A 21,113-nucleotide genomic window follows, 5' to 3' on the forward strand; every position below is an offset into this window, starting at 1 on the left:
TATTTAACCTCATTTTACCCATGCATATGAATTAAGGTGGAATTCTATAGTAGAAATTAAATTTTAATTTAGGCTTCATGCTACATTCTTCACCATAAGAGGTTCAAGTAATACAGACAAAATAAGATTCTTTAAGAATACCAGTCTTCTCCCAAGTTTATTACTGTTACAAATTGAAGTGTACTCTTTCAGAACTTTTTTAAAATTCATATACACACAAATATATGAATGGATGAGAAAATACGGTTTTATTTCATGGGTTCAAAGCCACCCCCACAAAAAAGCCAAATATAAAAGGTATATGCTGTATTATTTTTTCTGCATACAAAAATATACATTAATATTTGTGCCAGACCACAGGAGAACAGAGTTTATTTCTTTTTTTTTTCTTTTTTAAATACATGACAGCGGAATGCATCACAATTCTTATTACACATATAGAACAATTGTTTATATCTCTGTTTGAATATAAAGTATGCTCACACCAATTCATGTCTTTATACATGTACTTTGAGAGTTTATTTCTTTATACCTCTTATTCTACTTTCTCACTGCAAAAGCAAAATTTGTCTTTTTATCCTTATCCCCTCCCTTGTCCCTTCCATCCTAACTGCTACTTTTAGGGCTTTCTGGCATTCAAGTCTGGACAATTTTCTGTGCTAGTTTCTGCTCTCACCCCCTGCCATATTATAGTTCAATCCAGTGTCTCATCTGAAACATTTAAACTTTAACCGCGACAGTCTGGGTCAAAGATTCCAATTTGGCAGGTACCTAGCACACGTGGCTTCCTTCTAGCAGGTTTAGGAAATAGTGCCCCCTGGTGGCCGGTGAGAGATTTTAGAGAAGGCTACCAGCTGACATTCTTGCTAAGTGGGGCCCCAGGTCCTGTCCCTGGACCCTGGCCCTCCGACCCGTGCATGCCAGGCCATGTCATTCTCGGCTGGGGTCAAAGCCACTACGATGCCCGCACCCTGTGGCTAGCAGCCCGTGATGCACCTCCAAGCCCCGCTCCAGCCCTGGATGTCAATGCCCACATCGTCCCTTTTCTAGCAAAAGGCCTCGACCTTGACGTCACGCCCAAGACTAGGCTGGCAGACGAGCTCCTGGATACTCACGTGGAAGGATCATCGCGCGGCAGCGGGTGACCCATCCGGCGTCTCTCACTCCCTTGTCCACTACCAGGCGAACAGCCAAGCAGGGGGTGGGACCTGCCCAACGACGGTGGGGCAGTGACTACCCGGCATGCAGGTTCACGCCGGCCGGCCTTAACCAGATGCCGTGGAGCAAGATGAAAACCCCCGCATCGAAGTGGAGGTGACTGTCCACCAATGCGTCGTCCAGCCGGCGGGGCCCCTGGGCCCTGCGCTGATTCTCCATCCCAGAGTCGCGCCGCACTGTGCTGCAGCTCCGCCACCTGCCGGCCTTCTCCGGGATGCTGGGTACCAGAGGTCTTTCCGCAGAGCGCCTGCCACGGATTGAGGGAATTGACTGCTTGCTTTTCTTCACTAGCCAATTTGTCATCTGAAAACAAAGTGCTTAATTTTGTGTCCTAGACATCAGGTGGATTCATTCACCTAAAAGTTGGCTGGGATCTAAATTTAATCATCTGGGCTGGGGATGTGGCTCAAGCGGTAGCGCGCTCGCCTGACATGCGTGCGGCCCGGGTTCGATCCTCAGCACCACATACCAACAAAGATGTTGTGTCCGCCGAGAACTAAACAATAAAACATTAAAAATTCTCTCTCTCTCTCTCTCTCTCCTCTCTCACTCTCTCTTTAAAAAAAAATTTTTAAAAAAATAAATAAATAAATAAATAAATTTAATCATCTGCTTGCGTACTTCTCAAGACGTTGCCCACCCTCCAATCTCCTAGTGCAGCAGACTGTTGTTTCTTGACAATATACCCTTTCGGTATTTGCTATGTGCTAAGCATAAACTTGCTGCAAACTTTCTGGCATTGACTGCTTGTTTGCCTCTTTCTACTAAGCGGATTTTTGTGTTAATTTAACTTTTCCTGCTGCCGTTTCTTGTTTCAAATGATGAAGAGTCAGGCGTGGTGACACATACCTGCATTCTCAGCTACTCAGGAAGATGAGCCAGAAGAACGACAAGTTCAAGGCCTGCTTGGACAATTTAGAGAACCTGTCTCAAAAATTTAACCAAATCAAACAGCTAGGTGATACTAAAATCAGGGTGCGAGTCAAATTCTTTAAACGCCAAGGTTGAGTGTATGAATCAATGACCTAAACATTTTGGTTTTCTTATTTTTAAGAGCCCAGTCTGGCTTATCCCTCATTCTGACCCCCAGGATTCTTAGGAATCGGATATTTTAAGACATAGCCAATAGGGGTAAGTTTGGGAAACTGCAGAAGGTCCAACCAGATTTCCTTCCAGATGGGGGAGTAAACTACTGAACCAAAATAAACAAATTCTCAATCATTCTAAAATAGTGACCAGGTCAGTCACTATATATATATATTTTTTTTTTTTCCCATTTGGCCACTGGGGATTGAACCCAGGGGTGCTTTACCACTCAGCTACATTCCTAGCCATATATATATATTATATTATTTTTTTTTTAAAACAGGGCCTTACTAAATTGCTGAGGAGCTCACTGGCTCACTAAATTACTAACACTGTCCTATGAATTTGAGATCCTTTTGCTTTAGCTTCCCACATTGCTGGGATTACAGGCATGAACCACTCAGCCCAGCCCAGATCAGTATCTTGAAGTCTGTGATTGAAAAATTCTATTCCTAGAATGATTTGAGGATCTCTATGCTTGTATATATTCTGGTTTGCTTCAGAAATTAATCTTGGGGAGCTGGGGTTGTGGCTCAGTGGTAGAGCTCTTGCCTAGCATGTGTGAGACCCTGGGTTCTATTCTCAGCACCACATATAAATAAAATAAAGCTCCATCAACAACTAAAAAAATTTTTAAAAAAAGAAAGAAATTAATCTTGGATCCAGAAATGGTTGAGGTTTATCTAGGTTTTAAAGAGGCAGATCAAGATATACAGAGATATTTGAATGTTAACAAAATCACTGTTGGGGCTGGTCTCAGTGGTAGAATACTTGCCTGGCCTGAGTGATTCCCCGGATCCCCAGCACGTTAAAAAAAGAAAGAAAAACAAATCGCCTTTGTGCTAAAGGACAGCTTCACAGTAGGGAGCTAGCTTAGCATGCTTGAGACCCTAATTTTTATCCCCAGCACTGAAAAAAAAAAATCACTTTGTAAAACTCAGAGCCTTAATATGTGCACCTGAGCTTTCACTTTAGTAGCTACATGTGTTCTAACTTGCCTCTAGATTTGTAAATTTAGAAATGGTCGCTTGCACTGGAATTTTATATTCCTTAATTTTGTTTTTTGTTTAACTAGATTTTGGTGCTCTAACTGTAACTTTTTTTTTAAGAGAGAGAGAGAGAGAGAGAGAGAGAGAGAGAGAGAGAGAGAAGTTTTTAATATTTATTTTTCAGTTTTCAGTGGACACATCTTTATTTTATTTTTATGTGGTGCTGGGGATCAAACCCAGCGCCCCGTGCATGCCAGGCGAGCACATTACCGCTTGAGCCACATCCCCAGCCCCTCTAACTGTATCTTAAGTTCATTTAGAAATTGAAAGGCTCAGGGCTGGGGATGTGGCTCAAGCGGTAGCGTGCTCGCCTGGTATGCATGCGGTTCGATCCTCAGCACCACATACCAACAAAGATGTTGTGTCCGCCGAGAACTAAAAAATAAATATTAAAAATTCTATCTCTCTCTCTCCTGTCTCACTCTCTCTTTAAAAAAGGAAAAAAAAATTTAAAAAAATTGAAAGGCTCTTTAGAATTGGATTTCTGGTTTTATTTGTTTAAATAAGGTATTATAATTTCATAACTTAAAGACTGTAGAACTATTTGCTTAGGTTTTTAGGACTTATACTTCAAGCCAAAACTCTCTCCACGTCTTTGATGCTAATTTTTACATGTTTTCTATTTACCAGTGATTTTTACAAGGAAAACAAATATAAAAATATTTTTGCATTTACAGCTTCAAAGTAGTCCAAATAAATACCTATTTAAAAACAACAACAAATCATTTCAACTAAAACATGCTTTCTTTTCAAATAAAATAGGCAGATATTTTTTAAAAAGATAAATTGTACGATTATAATTTTATTTAGAAAGTGTTGTCTGGACATCAGAGTCTATTAAATGTATTTTCATCTAACCCAAAATTCATCCCCTTTCCTGGTTTATTTATTTATTTTCTTTTTTTATTTGTTCTTTTTAGTTATACATGATAGTAGAGTGTATTTTGACATATCAGATATACATGGAGTATAAGTTCCCATTCTTGTGGTTGTACATGATGTGGAGTTGCGCTAGTCATGTATTCATATATGCCCTTTCCTGTTTTATAGGAGATGGTCCTTTTCCTTGTCTGAGTGAAATGTTTGATGATGGAGGATTGAGTGAATCTCAAGCAAGTCTCCTGGCTTGTCCAGATTTTGCTACTCTGGCTTTGCCATTTTTGGCAAAGATCCACATTAAGGAATTAAACTTAGATCACTTTAGAGGTGGCTAAATTTGTACAAAGCCCCCTAAAGATAAGTGGGATAGGAAAGAGAAATACATTTAGGATGACCACATTAGGACCAGAAGAAAATAAAGTAGTACTAATGGGTTAGAAAATATAGCAAATACATGTTGAATTAATAAACAAACAAAAGAGTTATCTGATAAACCCATAAAAGGCTTTCCTTTATTGAGGACTTTTTGACCCCCATTAATAATCATACTTTTTTCCTTCTCTTTCCATATTTGTCTCCCCATCACCACCCCGCTTTTGATCTGCAGGTCAAAAGTCCAAACATTTGAGTGATTGACTCCTGCAAAGGGACAGAATTGGCATTTTCCTTTGGTAGCTCGCTCCCAAAGGGCAGATCCTGGGGGTGTAGCTCTGTGGTACAGTGCTTGCCTAGCAGGAGCAATGCTCTGAATTTAATCCCCAGCACTGGAAAAGAAAGGAAGGAAGGAAGAAAAGAAAGAACCCCCGGGCTGGGGCTGTAGCTCAGTGGTAGATCGCTTGCCTAGCACGTATGAGGCACTGGGTTCGATTCTCAGCACCACATAAAATAAATAAAATAAAGTCACTGTGTCCATCTACAACTAATAAAATAAAATAAAAAGATTGGAGCAATTCCTTAAAAGAAAGAAAGAATCCCAAATACAGATGCAGTTGTGACATCAATGGCTGCATCAGCAATTCCCCAGACATGTTGTAGTTTAATCCTGCCAGGAATGCTATTTGGTCTAGACAAAATCTCTGCCACTAATTCGGGAGCTTACAAGGTTAAGAAGCCCTGGAAGACCCCATGGATCCAGCCCATCAGGAAAATCTTATCCTTCTTGAAAAAGCCAGTGCCTATTTCCTTTTATGGTTGGAGAGCATGGGAGGCATTGGAAGAGCTCTGTTTATGCTGACCTAGCTATGAAGTACTTCACAGAAGAAAATTTTCACTCTTCTAAGCTACCCTTGTGCCGGACACAGAATAAATCCTCCTTATAGCCCTTTTTTTCTCTTTAGACCTTCATTTTATATTAGAGGTGCCTGCTTTAGAAGGTGAGCATCTCATGCTATTGCTCAGACTGAGTCTTGGGAAAAAATCTTGGAATTTTTGCACTTGCACATAGAGTAAAGGCTAACTAGTCAGTAAAGTTCAGAATATATTTCAGAGTAAATCAAGAGAATCCAGGCCCTCATGCATGCTAGGTGAGCACTCAACCACTGAGTTTTACCCCAATCCAGAATAGTTTTGAAAAATGATGACTGAGATCTGAACTTTTCACAGACATCTGCAAACTTTTAAAAGAAGTGAAAATACTCTATTCAAGTACATCACACCCTATAGCTTTGTAACTATCCTCATGTTTCCATGTCTGGTTTGTTTGAGCTTTAGCTCAAGGTAATTGCAAATTGAAAATGAGCTTTCAATCTTCCATTTCCCCACCCTTCTCAACTATCTTCTCTGTCACCCTCTATATTCCCAAGGATTTTGCATATCTATCCCAAACATTTTAGATATGTTTTGAACAGGAAGAAATACATGAATTTTGGCCATTGGTTTTATGATGATGAGCCACTGGGTTATGATAATTTTCTCATAATAATCAGAAGCTAAAGTGAATTTCAGCAGGACAATAAAGAGGCTAGTTGATGGTAGACTAAAGTCACAAAATCTTTTCTGCTGTTAATAATATTTTGATTTTTTCTAGTTGCCACCTCTTCCAGAATCTTTAGAGAAAGTTAGCAACCCTTAGATAGTTATTGCCTTAAAAATGGCAATCAATTACTGAGAAACCCTTGCTTTGATTCTCCCTTATCTCTGTATTCATAATTTTAAAAACTTTTCTTCATATTTTAGGTCAAAACTATACTTTAAAATAGGTAGATTGTAGGTTCTAGTCCAAAATTGGTAACTACACGTGTAGACGATTTAATTTCTAACAGAAAAATAGAGTTCCTCTCTCCTACCTTTTGCTCCTCCACCAAAAAAATGTTACAGTATGTGGGTGAGGTTTAACTTCTCAAAATAATCATAGATAAAATTTTGAGTTTTTATTCCAAAGTTTTAAAATGTGTAGAATTGGAAGAAATTACTAGCTTTTGACTTTGGTTGCTCCGTTGATCTTGCGTTCAGGATATGGGAGGGGGGTTCTCGTCTTTGCAAATTGAAGAGCTGTCACTCTAGTTTGTAATATTAATAGTTTCTTCCCCAAGTTAATGTTATTTTAAAAATTGAATTCAAGTTTCAGATTATTACCCCAACCAAAGAAGTGTGTGTGTGTGTGTGTGTGTGTGTGTGTGTGTGTGTGTGTACACCTCCAGATATGGGGGTGGGGGTTCATGTTGTAGTGGCACCCCCTCCTCCACAAAAAGTCTTAACTGGGCTTCTCCAGAAATCTTCACCATGGCTGATTTTAGGACTGTCAGCAAAAGAGTCTCTATGAAAGAGTTCAATGTAGATAAACTTCCTATTTTCGTGTTGCCCTATTTTACTTAGCGACTGGTCGGGAAGAAATCAGCACTGCATATGCAGGACACCCCCTTACTAGTTTTTCACAAACATGTATCCAGTATAGTAGTTTATAGAAATGTGCAAACAAGGCCTCTGGCCTTGAGCTGGGCTTCACAGAGATGTCTACATTTCTAAGATAAGAGATGTTACCAATTAGGCTCCATGGTAACAGCTGGAAGCTGGAGGGAAGAAAGGGGAGAAGAAGCTCTCCCCTTCTCAGGTGTTGTCCTTGAAGGGTTAACTTGCCCAAAACAGTGAAAGAAAAAGCTGCTTTTATGTGAACTTCTGCAGACTGTGAACTTCTGAGCCCCTCCCCTTACATGCTGGGTATAAAATTATGAACCTACCTGAATTCCTGGTTCAGAATCAAGGATTGATTGATTATAGCAAAAGCTGTGCCCTCTAATCCTGGCTGCAGCCAAATAAAACTGTTTCCTGCTAACTTTGGTGCCTTGCCACGTCTGTCCCTACACAATGTAAAATTTTACAGACAGGGTTTTTTTTTTTTAATATTTATTTTTTAGTTTTAGGTGGACACAATGTCTTTATTTTACTTTATGTGGTGCTGAGGATGGAAGCCAGTGCCTCACTGATGCTAAGTGAGTGCTTTACCTCTGGACCCACAACCCCAGCCCTACAGAGAGGTTTATTTTAACACAAACCAAAACACAGTAAGGGAAGAAATGGGCTTTTTTAAAAATATCATCAAATAACTACATTGGAATCGTAATTGAAAAATTGACTATGGAAATTTGATACAATGCTCATTCTAAATCCAACTGATAAACCTCTTGACTATATAAATAACCTTAAGAATTAGTGATTAGGGCTGGGATTGTAGCTCAGTTGTAGAGCACTGACCTAGCATGTATGAGGTACTGGGTTGGGATCTCAGCACTTTACATAAATAAATAGACAAAATAAAGGTCCATTGGCAACTAAAAAAATATTTTAAAAAAAGAATTAGTGATTATTACAGCTATTTTGCACAATCTCTAATCATCTGTTAAATATGACAAGTTTTCCTCTTTTGTTCAATCCACATTTTTGTTTAAAAATTAAAGATTTCTTAATATATTTGGTTCTGTTTTTGATAATTTATGCAATTTTATGTATTTATCAAAGAATGCTAGATTTTATGAATTTGGGGAAACTTTCAATACTACATTTAGCTGTCTTTTATCCATGCCTGAAATAAGAGCAAACCAACCTCAAGCCACATTTTCTGGGGAGCAGCTTTTAGAATCCATTTCATCATTAAACAGGATATAAAATAAAGAAAGAATCCAAGTATAGTTCTTTTGTTTCCTAGATGACAGTCTTAGCCTTAAAGAATCTGAAATTCAAAACGTTCTTGATGTGAAATTTGCCAAGTTATTGTGAACTAATTATGGGAGAAAAGTAAATTTCTGATGAAATACAGTTCATATAGTGGTAGATGAAATGAATTCATGGTCAAAGTTTATGACTTAATGACAAAGAGGAAATAGAAGTAAGATTCTGAAAAGGCATAAAGATACACACACACACACACACACACACACACACACACACACACACACACGGCGCATGCCTGTAATGCTAGAATGCTAGTGGCTCGGGAAGCTGAGGCAAGATGATCGCAAGAGGATTGCCAGTTCAAAACTAGGCTCAGCAATTTAGGGAGACCCTGTCTTTAAATAAAATATAAAATATATACAAAGGACTGGGAATGTGGTTTAGTGGTTAAGCGCCCCTGGGTTCAATCTTCCTGGGGGAAGAAGATTGATATTTCACCATTAATGCTATTTGCATAGAGTATAATCCACTATTTTGAGTAAAATGAATATAACAACTGGGTTTCAGTGGGACTTTGGGGCTGGTCACAGGGAGCTTCAGAAAGACTGTGTCAATTAAATAGCAGAGTTTTTGTGTCTATTCTCCATTCTTTTAGCAACTCTATAAAGACACTCATTTATTTGCAATTTTAGCTATTCTGATACGTGGGAACACCTCAGTTCTGTAACACCAACATTTTGTGATAATTTAAGTGTGAAGTCCAACTTTCAGGGTGCCTCTGGCTCTCTAGAGGACCAGGGGTAAAGATACAAGAAATTCTATCGAGTTTAACTCTAGGTATTCTCCGATGGCGAGGTAGATTACACACAGTAGGTAGTTTATTCTCCCCGGTTAAGAAAAGATGGGAAAGACAGTCTTCAACGGAACGGGATTTTGTAAGTTCTGAGAACGGAAAATGCTATCGGGAGGTTTTAAAGATTTCAACGTCACTCCATATCGGCTGAAAATGTTTTCGGAAGGGAAAAGGACACTTCCTCACCACTGGTGGCGGTTAAGCTCTACTGCCCTCGGCTGTCGGCAGGGAAGCGGCAGCCAGGCGGGAGGACCCCGGCCCGCGGAGCTGTCCCACAATGCCCCGCTCGCGCCACCCCAAGGGCGGAGAGGAAGGACCGCTGCCGGGACAGGCGTCCGCGGAGAGCACCGAGAGCTGCGCATGCGCACTTAACGCGGCGGGCCCTAGCAACCGGAGCAGTGACAGTAGCAACCGCCGGAATGGTGAGTACCCTCCGGGCCTCCTAGCCAAAGCTGAGATGAGGTTGGGACTGGAAAAGGGTGACTGTGAAGTATTGAGGGCCGCGGGGTTTTCGAACAGCAGAAGGGAGTCGATAGCGGATGTTGGCTCAGTGGAGTCCGAGGCCTGAGGCGAAAGGAAAGCCCTGGCAAAGGGTGGTCTGGGGTGAGGGTGGCCTGAGATGGCCTGAGATTGGTTGGAAGTTGGGTTAAGATAGAGGGGCCCTGGCAGAAGAAAAAGGAGGGCGAAAAGCAGGAAGTTTTCGGGACAAAGATGATGGAAAGGGGGATGTGGATAAAGATAGCTCTTTACGTAGCAATAATTTTAACTCCCCCACCCCCTGTTGAGATGGAGGGAGCTCGGGCTAGTTACGAGGGGGGTCAGTGTAGCACCGATTGGCAGCAGTATTCCTAACCTGTGAAGTGCCCAGATTGCCCTCCGAATGACTGTAAGTGCACTTATTAGGTAACGCTGATGGAATATACTAGGGCAGTGTTTCTCAAATTTCAATATGCATAAATTTGAGCTTGTTGGAATGCAGATTATTAATTTTTAATATGATTGGGTGTTCAGGAATGTGCATTCCAACGATGCACATTCAAGTGATTCTAAAATTGGGGAGCATCACACCACACTTAGAGAAATCCTTCTGCCTTTGATTTAAAACCAACCAGCGGTTTTGTGCAATCAGAGCTTTTATGAAGTAATGATTTTGCCTAGTGATGCTTCTCAGCTCCTAAAGTGTGCACTCACTCTCTTGCTTACCTATTGGTAGTTCTAACTGGTAGTTTGAAAAGGTTTACAGATCCAGCTAAAGTTATTGAGCAAAGATGTGATTGTCCTGCTGGATGGAGATGTTGATAAAGAAATATTGGGACTGGGAGTATAATTCAGTAGTAGAAAGTTTACCTAGTAAGGTGATGCCCTGGGTTCCATCTCCAGCACCGTGAGATAGATAGATAGAAATAAATACAGGTCCACATAAATTTACATTTTTAATGTAGCTTTAAAAAGATAATATTACACATTAAAGCTCAGGTTTCTGGCTTCTCTAAAAAAAAATTTAACATTGAACACATGTTGCTATGGGCATAGGTGTGACTTATGCAGTCGAAGGGGAGAAATAAAGAATGTCCACGAGCTTCTGCCCTTTCAATGCTTTATTCACTCAAATCACTCAATAAATTTCACTCTATAGGTTCTTTTTTTTATGTTATAGATGGACACAATACCTTCATTTATTTAGCTTTATGTAGTGCTGAAATCGAACCCAGGGCCTCACACATGCTAGGTGAGTGCTCTACCATTGAGCCACAACCCCAGCACTCTATAGGTTCTTAATTAAGAAAATGACAATCCTTAATGCTAGGCACTGCAATAGACATAATCAATTCACTGTGAACAATTCTAGATTAATTCTAAACACTGCAAACACTCTTAATCATGAGAGACAATCCCTCTGGATGCTAAGGTCAAGTGCCAGGTATAAAGTTTCAAGCCTTAGGCTCTAAGCAAATGCACACTCACTCAAACCGTGGTGATCAGGTCAGGACCAAGGCAGGCTTCTCCTGGGGGGGAGCTGATGGCCAGTTGAGGAGAGGGTCGTAGGGAAAAGTTGCAGTTCTCACCAGGGTCAAGAGTTTGAGAGCCGTGAGGAAGATGCAGAAGATCAGGCAAATGATGAGAAGAGTGGTATGTCAGTCCAATCCTCATCAGGCTCTCAGGCGTGAGGGCATCAGTGAAGGCTGGCTGAATGTTCATTTGCTCCATTTATACTAAATTTCGGGACTTCTGACCACCCTTTCAATCCCTATCAGCTGCCACTGGATTTCATCATTTGTCCTGGGGTTAAGGCATCTGGTCTGGTGGTCCCCACCCCGATTTTCTTGCCTTTTCCCCTTATCAGGGTGAGAGCAACATGACAGAGACTTCACTCTGAGCTTGTCAGGGTGGGGAAAAGTGACTTGTTTATGTCAGGCCTATTCGATCATATTGGAGGGCTCCGTAAGCATGCTGGGTGAGTCTGCAGGTTTCAAAGTGGAGTTTTAAAATGGAGTTGCTTAGGCTAAGGCCTAAGGCCATCCTTACAACACATTCTTTTCACATTTTAGTATTATTGAAATATAATGGCTCATAACTGTCAGCATGTTTTCTTTCTTAATGATACATAAAACAAGGGTGTTACAATTAGTGGAGTTTTTGTATTTGAAGAAATATGATGTTAGGATAATTCGTTTCCCCAAATCCCAACAGTTGTCTGGAGCCAAGTAGAAGTTATGCTCTTTAGTGGGCTCTGCCCTTAGCTGCTCAGATTTCATCAATTAATGGTATCCATTTGGTCTTTCAGGCACTTGTGGGTTTTGACTCCTCCTGTTTATTAAGGGAAACAAGTGACCTGCAACAACTTATATTGCCACAGTAGACAGATAAATTGCTTCTCTTTCTACAATGTTGTGAAAGTGTTCTTTTGGTGGTGTCTTTTTATGAACTCATGCATGCAAGGATTTCTCTGGGAAAATCAACTAGGAATGGATTGTTCAGTGATAGGGTCTATGCATACTTTAAATTTCCTGGGTATTGTCATTGTGTTTTCCAGAATAGCTGGTGCCGGGTTTCTGTTCTCGAGACTAAAAGGCTTAGGGGTCACTCTAGTTAAACTGGGCTAACTGGGCTGCACGAAATAACCACACAAGAGACACAAATATCTTTTTCTTTGGGGTTGCTATGACGGCTCCTCTGACCTTAAGGGTCCGCAGGAAGAGAGAGAGCGAGAGCGCGCGCTGACCCCTTTTATTGAGGGAAGCTATTCAAATGAGGCAAGGGGTCAGGTTTCAGGGGGCTGAGTCTGTCTTCAAGATGTCTACTGTCAGCAGGTTGACTGACACCTGGGTAGGCCACACCCAAGGGCACAGTAAGAGAAGGGGACACACGCAAGGCACTTCCATGGAAGATTCTATCCTAAACAGGGCAAGGGGTTATATTACAAAGGAACAGGTAAGCATAGCTTCACCCATGGGGCTGTAGCAAGACACCCATTTCTGTGACTGAGCGCCTCAGCACCCAGCTGGGGAGTGTAACTCAGTCACCCGTAAGGTTGGCCTCCCACAAGCTGGGCCACTTTTTACTTTCTCCAGCAAAGTATAAGTGTTCCCATTTCTCTACATTCTCACCAACTCTCTCACTTTTATTGATCTGCAAATGTATCCAGTTGTTTTGAGTTTTTCTGATTTTCAGTGAGTTCAAACACCTGTTAATATTAGTTACCTAAGTTTAAGTTTCTGTGAATTGTCTGTTTATATTTTTGCCATTTGTTTCCATTTTTATTTTTATTTGTAAAATTTAGGAGTTCCTTGGGTACACTAAGCCTTTTGTTGCTTTCAAATGAAAAATATTTTCTCCCAATTTTACTGTTAACTTTGTCAGTGGTGTTCTTTACTTGTTGATTGTGTTTGCTCTAACACTTACCAGTTTATTCTTTTGGGTTTTCTTTACTGATGATCATCTGCACATGATGACAGTTTAATGTTTCAATCATTGCACTTTGTATTTCTTTTGTTATAGTGTTTATAAAGATCTCTTGAGCCATAGTAAACAGAGGTAGTGATAGTGAGCATCCTTGATGTTTTTGGGACCTTGAAGGAAATACTTTTAATGTTACCTTTCCAGTTGAGCCCACTTTGACTACCTTATTTAAAATAAATATCCTCCACACACACATATACTTTCTGATACCCCTTACCAACCTTGAAGTTTTTCTAAAAAAATCTGAATAATTGTTATCTTCCAATTTACATATATATATATATATATATATATATCTCCCCTCCAGCAGATGTAAGTTTCATGAAGGCAGGAATCTTTGTTTTGTTCAACATATCAAGAACACATAAAAGAATGCTTGGCATGCAGTAGACACGGAATAGTTGCTGAAATAAATTAATTTTCAAAGTATAGTATTGCAAATTTTTGGTATATAACTTTTATCAAGTAGGAATCTCTCTTTATTAGCTGACAACATCTAAAATCAGATACAGAAATTTATCAAGTGTTTTCTACACTTACTGAAATAAACATGATTTCCTATGAATAATCCACTAATTTTTATACTTTGAAATTTTTCTGTTGTTCTCTTTGTGCTGTTGGGATAAACTATTCATTCTTTATTTTTTATTTTTATTTTTTGGTAGTTGTAGATGGACAGCATACCTTTATTTTATTTGCTTATTTTTATGCGGTGCTGAAGATTGAACCCAATGCTTCACACATGATAGGCAAGCACTCTGTCACTGAGTCCCACTCTAGCCCCCAAAATATTCTTTCTTGATCATGATCATTACATATTATTGACTTTGGAGAGATCTAATATTATTCAGAATTTCCAAATCTGTGTTAAAAAGTAAAGAGGACTTTTTATGCTATCATTTTTCTAGACTCATAAAATAAGTTGACAACTTTCCTCTTTCTCTGGGTTCTGAAACAACTTGCATAAGAAGGAGTATTCTTTGAAAGCTTGTTACAATTCACTTGTAAAACCATCTAAGCTTGGAGCTTAATGAGAGAAGGATGACAGTAAACTTCTTTGACTGTCATTTTAATGTTTCCAATAGTATTGTTCTATTCAAAGTTTCTGATTCTTTTTGTGTGACAGTTTTCATATTTTAATGTTTTTTCTAAAAATGAAAACTTCATCTAGGTTTTAAAACTATAGCAAATTTTGCTCATTTTATTTAAACACTTGATAAAAATCTCTATGATATCTACCTTATTCATTCTGTATTTTAAATTTATATATCTCTTATTTTTTTCCCAGTCATGCTTGCAAGAGAATTAAGAACCCCTTCCCCTTTCTGCTTTTCATTGACCTCTTCCTTTGTATTTCTTCTTTGGGTTTGCCATATGTACTTTTTAAAATGTCTTAAGTTCTTATTAGCCCATTTGTTTCCAATTTCTTGTTTTCTGATGAATGCATTTGAAAATGCAGATTTCTTTCTTAGTGCTGAATTCCTCAAATAAGTTGAAATTGAACTATGACAAATTTTTTATCATCTAGAATTTTTAATTTGTACTTATTGATGGAATTCTTTTAAAAAGATTTAGACGTGTAGATTTTTGTTATATCATTCTTTGCAAACATGAAAAGGAGTTTATGTGTATGAAATAAAATTGTTAATATTTTTCTAAAATTTTGCCACTATCACCTGGCCACAGCAATCCTAAATTGTTCCTAATTGTAATGCATCCAAATTTCAATGTTACAATGTAAAAGAAGATGTAGATTTTTGAATCAATGAAATAGAATATATTTTAATATCAAGTATTGGAAGCTATGTATTTTTTGTAAATCAAGTGGAAGTGAAATGTATGAGCATTACATAGTGATTTCCTTATTTTTTCTGAGTGGTCTTTAAAGAAATCATTAAAATACCTTCTTGCCTATAAAATCTCAAAGAAAGGCATTAATCCTTTTAAAGGTGGAAGCTAAGCTAATGATTAATGAATGAAAATTGAATTAATAAATCACACCAATAAAAACAGCCTGTTTCTTCTTCTTCTTCCTCTTCTTTTTTCTTTTTATTTTTTTCTTCTTCTTTTTTGTTTTTTAAAGGCAAAAGCAACAACAATCAAAGAAGCCCTAGCCAGATGGGTAAGTATGTGAGTTTTTCCTTCTTTTAGAAGCCATACAAGGAAAATTTGGATAGTTATTTAAATCTGACCACTCAATACAAGGTATCCTTGTGATATTGGAACTGTTCAGCTATCTTGTCTGTGGTAGTGAATACATGAATTTATACAGTTGATAAAATTGTTTGGGACTTAATACATACATACAAATATATATTCACTCATACACGTAAGTGAGTACTAGTAAATTTGGGAAAATCTTTTTTTTTTTTTAAGAGAGAGAATTTTAATATTTTTATTTTTTTTTTTTAAGTTTTTGGCGGACACAACATCTTTGTTTGTATATGGTGCTAAGGATCGAACCCGGGCCGCACGCATGCCAGGCGAGCGCACTACCGCTTGAGCCACATCCCCAGCCCGGGAAAATCTAAATAAAACTGATACATTATATCAGTAGCAATACCTTAGTTATGATATACTGTAGTTTTATATACTATTACCATTGGGGAGTAATATTCTGGTCAAACTGTACATGGGATCACTCTGTTTTTGTTGTTTTGTTTTGTGGTGCTGGGAATCAAACCCAGGGCTTTGTGCATGCTAGGCACAAACTCTACCACTAAGCTGCACCCATCCCCACCCCTCAAATATCTTAACAGAAATGTCAATAAAAATATAAATATGGAAAGACTGATTAACCTATTGCTATAAAATGGCTAGAACCTTTGTATTATAGTACATTTTCTTTTCCAGTTTTATTAGTCACTTTCAAGTAATAGAGTGGTAAATATTGTGGATTGTCCAGGCTTTAATCAGATGATAGTTTCAGCCTGTTGGATGTTAGAACAGAGATAGCCAGTATAGACCAATGTAAATTACACATAAACAACTGAAAACACTTGGAGTAAAAATACTAAAGTATATAGTAATATTAGAGAGGAAACACATTGTAAAAAACATGCCTTAAATATAAACCATAAGTGTGGCATTCAGCTATTCATCACTATGACCAAAATACCTGGCAAGAACAACTTAAAGGAAAAAAGTTTATTTTGGGTTTATGGTGTCGAAGATTCAGTCCAAGGTCAGTCAGTTCCATTGCTCTGGAGTGAGGCAGGACATCAGGGCAGAATGGCATGATGGAAGAAAGCTGCTCAGCTCATAACCACCAAGCAGAGAGGAAGAGCCAGGAACAAAATATGACCCCCAAAGACATACTCTAGTGAAATACTTCCTCCAGCCATGCCCTACCTGCCTACATAATCCACCTAATAGTCTACTGAAATTATTAATCCCTGAAATAGTTTTAAATGGATTAATCCATTGATTAGATTATAGTTCTCATAATCTGATCATTGCACCTCTGGACATTCCTGCATTAACTAACATGAGCCTTTTGGGGAACACCTAATATCCAAACCATAACAATGAGTATTTTGAATATTAACATTCTGTAACGTGAACAATTGTAATTCAGCATTTATAGATAAAATTCCCATAGAGTACAAAGATGGCACCTTAATTTCTGTGCCCAGTGATAACTTTTTTTGTCTATGCTATATAGTTTGTTACAAAATAATGTACTCTTTACTTTTATAGCTTTGGGAAAAAAGTCTTGTTAAAAATTTTTTAGTTGTTGATGGACACAATACCTTTATTTTGTTTTTTAATTGATTTTTATGTGGTGCTGATGATTGAACCCAGTGCCTCACATTTGCTAGGCAAATGCTGTACCACTGAGCTACAGCCCCAGTGCTCACATTAATTTTTTTGAGGCGGGGGTGGGGTGGTGTGGGTACCAGGGATTGAACCCAGGGGCACTTAACCGTGGAACCACATCCCCAGCCCTATTTTGTATTTTATTTAGAGATAGGGTATCATTGAGTTGCTTAGTGCCTCACAGTTGCTGACTGGCTTTGAACTCATAATCCTCCTGTCTCAGCCTCCTGAGCTGCTGGGATTACAGGTATGCAGCATTGTACCCGGCTAATTTTTAACATTTAAAAAATGTACTTTGGGTTGGGGATATAGCTCAGTTGGTAGAGTGCTTCCCTTGCATGACAAGGCCCTGGGTTTAATTCCCAGCACCACACACACACACACACACAGACAAATGTTCTTTATTGGCACATAACTGTACATATTTATGGGATACAATGTGACATTAAAAAAAAATTAGTTGTAGATTGACACAACACCTTTATTTTTATATGGTACTGGGGATTGAACCCAGGGCCTCACATGTGCTAGGTAAGTGCTATATGAATGAGCCATAATGCCAGCCCAACAATGTGACATGATATATGTATATAATGTGTAATCATCGATTCAGTATTATTTGCATATCTACCACCTCAAACATTTATCATTCCTATGCTAATATTTGAAATGCTTTCTTTATAGTTATTCTTAAATATATAATAAATTATCATTAACTATAGTCACCCTACTGTGCTATAGAATACTAGAACTTATTCCTCCTATTTGTACCTGTTACTTCCCTACCCCTTACACTTCCCAGCATCTGGTAACCACTATTATACTGTGGACTTCTGTGAAGTCCAATTTTTTAGGTTCCATAAATGGGTAAGGACCTGTAGTATTTTTCTTTCTGTTCCTGGCAAATTTCACTTAAAATGAATGAGTCCTCCCAGCTCATCTGTGTTGCCACAAATGGCAACCCATCATTTATTGAAGATTTGTGGGGTTTAAATTTTCTTTCCCCTAACCTACAAATGCGTGATACAAAAGTACTGACTGGATGTATGTTAGATCTCTTTCAATGGACTATATATTTTCTATTGTTGATGTGTGATGAATTGATTTTTTAAATGAACCTCTTTGTATCCTACATTTCACAAGATTAATCTAATCAGTGGATTAATCCATTTAAAACGATTTCAGGGATTAATAATTTCGGTAGACTATTAGGTGGATTATGTAGGCAGGTAGGGCATGGCTGGAGGAAGTATTTCACTAGAGTATGTCTTTGGGGATCATATTTTGTTCCTGGCTCTTCCTCTCTGCTTGGTGGTTATGAGCTGAGCAGCTTTCTTCCATCATGCCTTTCTGCCCTGATGTTCTGCCTCACTCCAGAGCAATGGAACTGACTGACCTTGGACTAAACCTTCGATACCATAAACCCAAAATAAACTTTTTTCCTTTAAGTTACAGAAAACACAGGAGGGCAAAGGAAATGGTCCCTGAGCTTCAAGTTGTGTTGGAAAGAGAGAACTAACTCTAAGTTAGTGATGTGCTTGGAAAATATTAATAGGCAGCTAGTATGGGTAATTAAATTTTAAATTGTATGCTTAATACTAAAACTAGATACTAAGGTAGAATTTAGTGAATTAGAGTAGAATAGATAGCTTTGATCTCAGCTATGTTATAAAGAGAATATCTTTAAAATTTCTTATATTTGAGGTTCTAGCTCAGGCTGAAATAAGTATAGAAAAAAGAAGATGAATGAAATCTTACCATTCTGAATCTGATATTTAACGAGGTCAGTTAGGGACAAGGAATATTTTTTAGGAAAATCAATTGGTAGACTTTTTATTTTACTTTATTTGTACTAGGAATTAAACCTAAGAGCCTTACACCACTGAGCTATATTCCCAGTCCTTTTTTATTTTTTCATTTTGAGACAGGATCTTGCTAAATTGCTGAGGTTTCACTAAGTTGCTGAGGCTGACCTACCTGCCTCTACCTTCCAAGTTGCTAGGATTACAGGCACATGCCACTACACCTGGAAATGGATAAACAAAAGATTTTAAACAATATAAAAATATAAGTGATTTTTTTCTCCTTATTTCCTTTTGCTAGGGACCTAACAATTATCAGATTGAGCCATATAGAAGCCTGGTTATTAGGGTCAGCAAATACATGGTTCAGTAAGTAGTGAATAATTATTAAGTAGTTATTAAAATTCTAAAAATGTTGAAATTAATGTTGAAAGGCCTTCAGAAATCTTGCCTCTTTTGTTGTACATCATAACTAGGGATCATTTTGTTCCAAATTAACTTTTCTCATAGGAAGAGAAAACTGGTCAGAGGCCATCTGAAACCAAAGAGATAAAACTTTATGCCCAGATTCCCCCAATAGAGAAGATGGATGCATCCTTGTCCACACTGGCTAATTGCGAGTAAGTTCTCTTTTCATCCTTCTAGTATTGCTATTTAGTTTTCCTTTCTTTTTTCCTTTATACTAGGATATATTTGTTTTCTGTGATTTTCATATTTTTGTTTGTTTATTGTAATTCTTCCCTTGGGAAAGTTAAATGTGAAAGATGACTGGTTTATAGGATTATTAATGGAATGATATTTTCAATATAGTTTTTATGTTATATTTTTATATTATATTATAATATATTTTATATTATAATATAAATAATATAGTTTATATTATAGTATAGTTTTTATATTATAATATAGTTTTTATATTATTTTTGGAAATGGAAAAGTGCTAGTTTTTTGGAAGAAGCTAAATAACAGAATCAACTGTTACTCTGTCATTTGAGTCAATTACTTTTTCTTGTAAAATTATCCATCAAATTCAGAACTGCATTTTTTTACTGATTACCTAAGGAATACGCATTTTAAAAAAAACTAAAAATACATTGCAAACCATCCAGGAAATATAAAGAACACAAAGTATTAATGTCAACCTAAATTGTAGTATCTTGTAAAATCAATGTTAGCATTTTTACATAGAGCCTTTTAATTTTTACCCCCACTACTAGGGATTGAACCCAGTGGTATTCTACCACTGAGCAACATCCCCCCAGCCCTTATTCTTATTTTTAGACAGGATATCACTAAACTGCCAAAGCTGGTCTTGAACTTTTGATTCTTCTGCCTCAGCCTCCTGAGTAGCTGGGATTATAGGTGTGTACCACCTCACCAGGCTAATTTTTTTTTTAATCCTAATTGGAATAAAATTGCACTTGTTTTGTAATCCTATTTCCTATGACTTCAATGATCAGATCTATGTTAATTTCTTTTAATTTATTTTCTAAATATTCTACTCAGTTTTTAGCAGGATTGTATGCTAATTTGAGGCAGTTATACAGTGACACCTCATAACCATATTTTCGGGACCCTATCTCCTGTCAGGGTTGTGGAATACTGTAGAGTACCTGAGGTTCTTTCTAACTTCTTCACTGTGTGTTTCTATAAATGTGATCCCTTCACCACCTGAACTTTCTGCAGGAGATAAGCTCCATCCCAATTTTATAGAATCATACTAAGGAATTCTAAGAATCTCTACAGTAGGCAATTGGGTAGTTCTTGGACACATACTTGTGATCACATATTGGTGAACACATATTTGTAATATTACTCATATATATCTTTGGGATTAAAGGGTAAAGCAAACATATGTATTTATTGTGTGCAATTCATTCATTGTGATGAAAGCATACTGGCTTACATAAAAATCTACCTTGGGATTCATATTTGGCTTCTAGAATGATCTTTTTTTGTCATAAAACCACCAAAAAGGTAAACAGACTTGAGAAGATTTTCTATCCCATGCCAAAGCCTTCAGAAACCATTTAGAAAGAGTCAACCTGTTCATATTTTTGCTGACAGTGTCTTTGGGAAAGCTATGTAAACAAGATTTAAAGAATTCTTTTCCAATAATATTTCTGGATTTTTAAGGCACTTTATTTATCACTGGTAGGTCTCAGGAATGGGGGTTAACTAGAAAATATACAGATTTGGTGAAAACTATATAGTAATTGCTTTTGATGTTTCAAACAGATAAATGAATAATTCCTCTTCAAGTCAAATATAAGGGTAAGACACATGTTCTAGCATCAAACTTACCTGGATTTTAATTTTGGACCTGCCACGTTGTGATTG

The 21,113-nt window shown here is 37.8% G+C and overlaps 1 protein-coding gene across 1 annotated transcript in view; it reads left to right on the plus strand.

Annotated features, from left to right (window-relative positions):
- Positions 1–9,495: 9,495 nt before the first annotated feature.
- Dnal1 (dynein axonemal light chain 1) overlaps positions 9,496–21,113 on the plus strand; it is a 38,030-nt gene continuing 26,412 nt past the window's right edge. The window contains exons 1-3 of the mRNA XM_005321212.5: positions 9,496–9,614; positions 15,236–15,274; positions 19,284–19,393. Coding sequence (XP_005321269.1) covers positions 9,612–9,614; positions 15,236–15,274; positions 19,284–19,393 — 152 coding nt within the window. The 5' untranslated portion in view covers positions 9,496–9,611. The remainder of the gene's footprint in view (positions 9,615–15,235; positions 15,275–19,283; positions 19,394–21,113) is intronic.

The sequence above is a fragment of the Ictidomys tridecemlineatus genome, chromosome 5 (assembly GCF_052094955.1).
Source record: "Ictidomys tridecemlineatus isolate mIctTri1 chromosome 5, mIctTri1.hap1, whole genome shotgun sequence".
NCBI classification, from domain to species: domain Eukaryota; kingdom Metazoa; phylum Chordata; class Mammalia; order Rodentia; family Sciuridae; genus Ictidomys; species Ictidomys tridecemlineatus.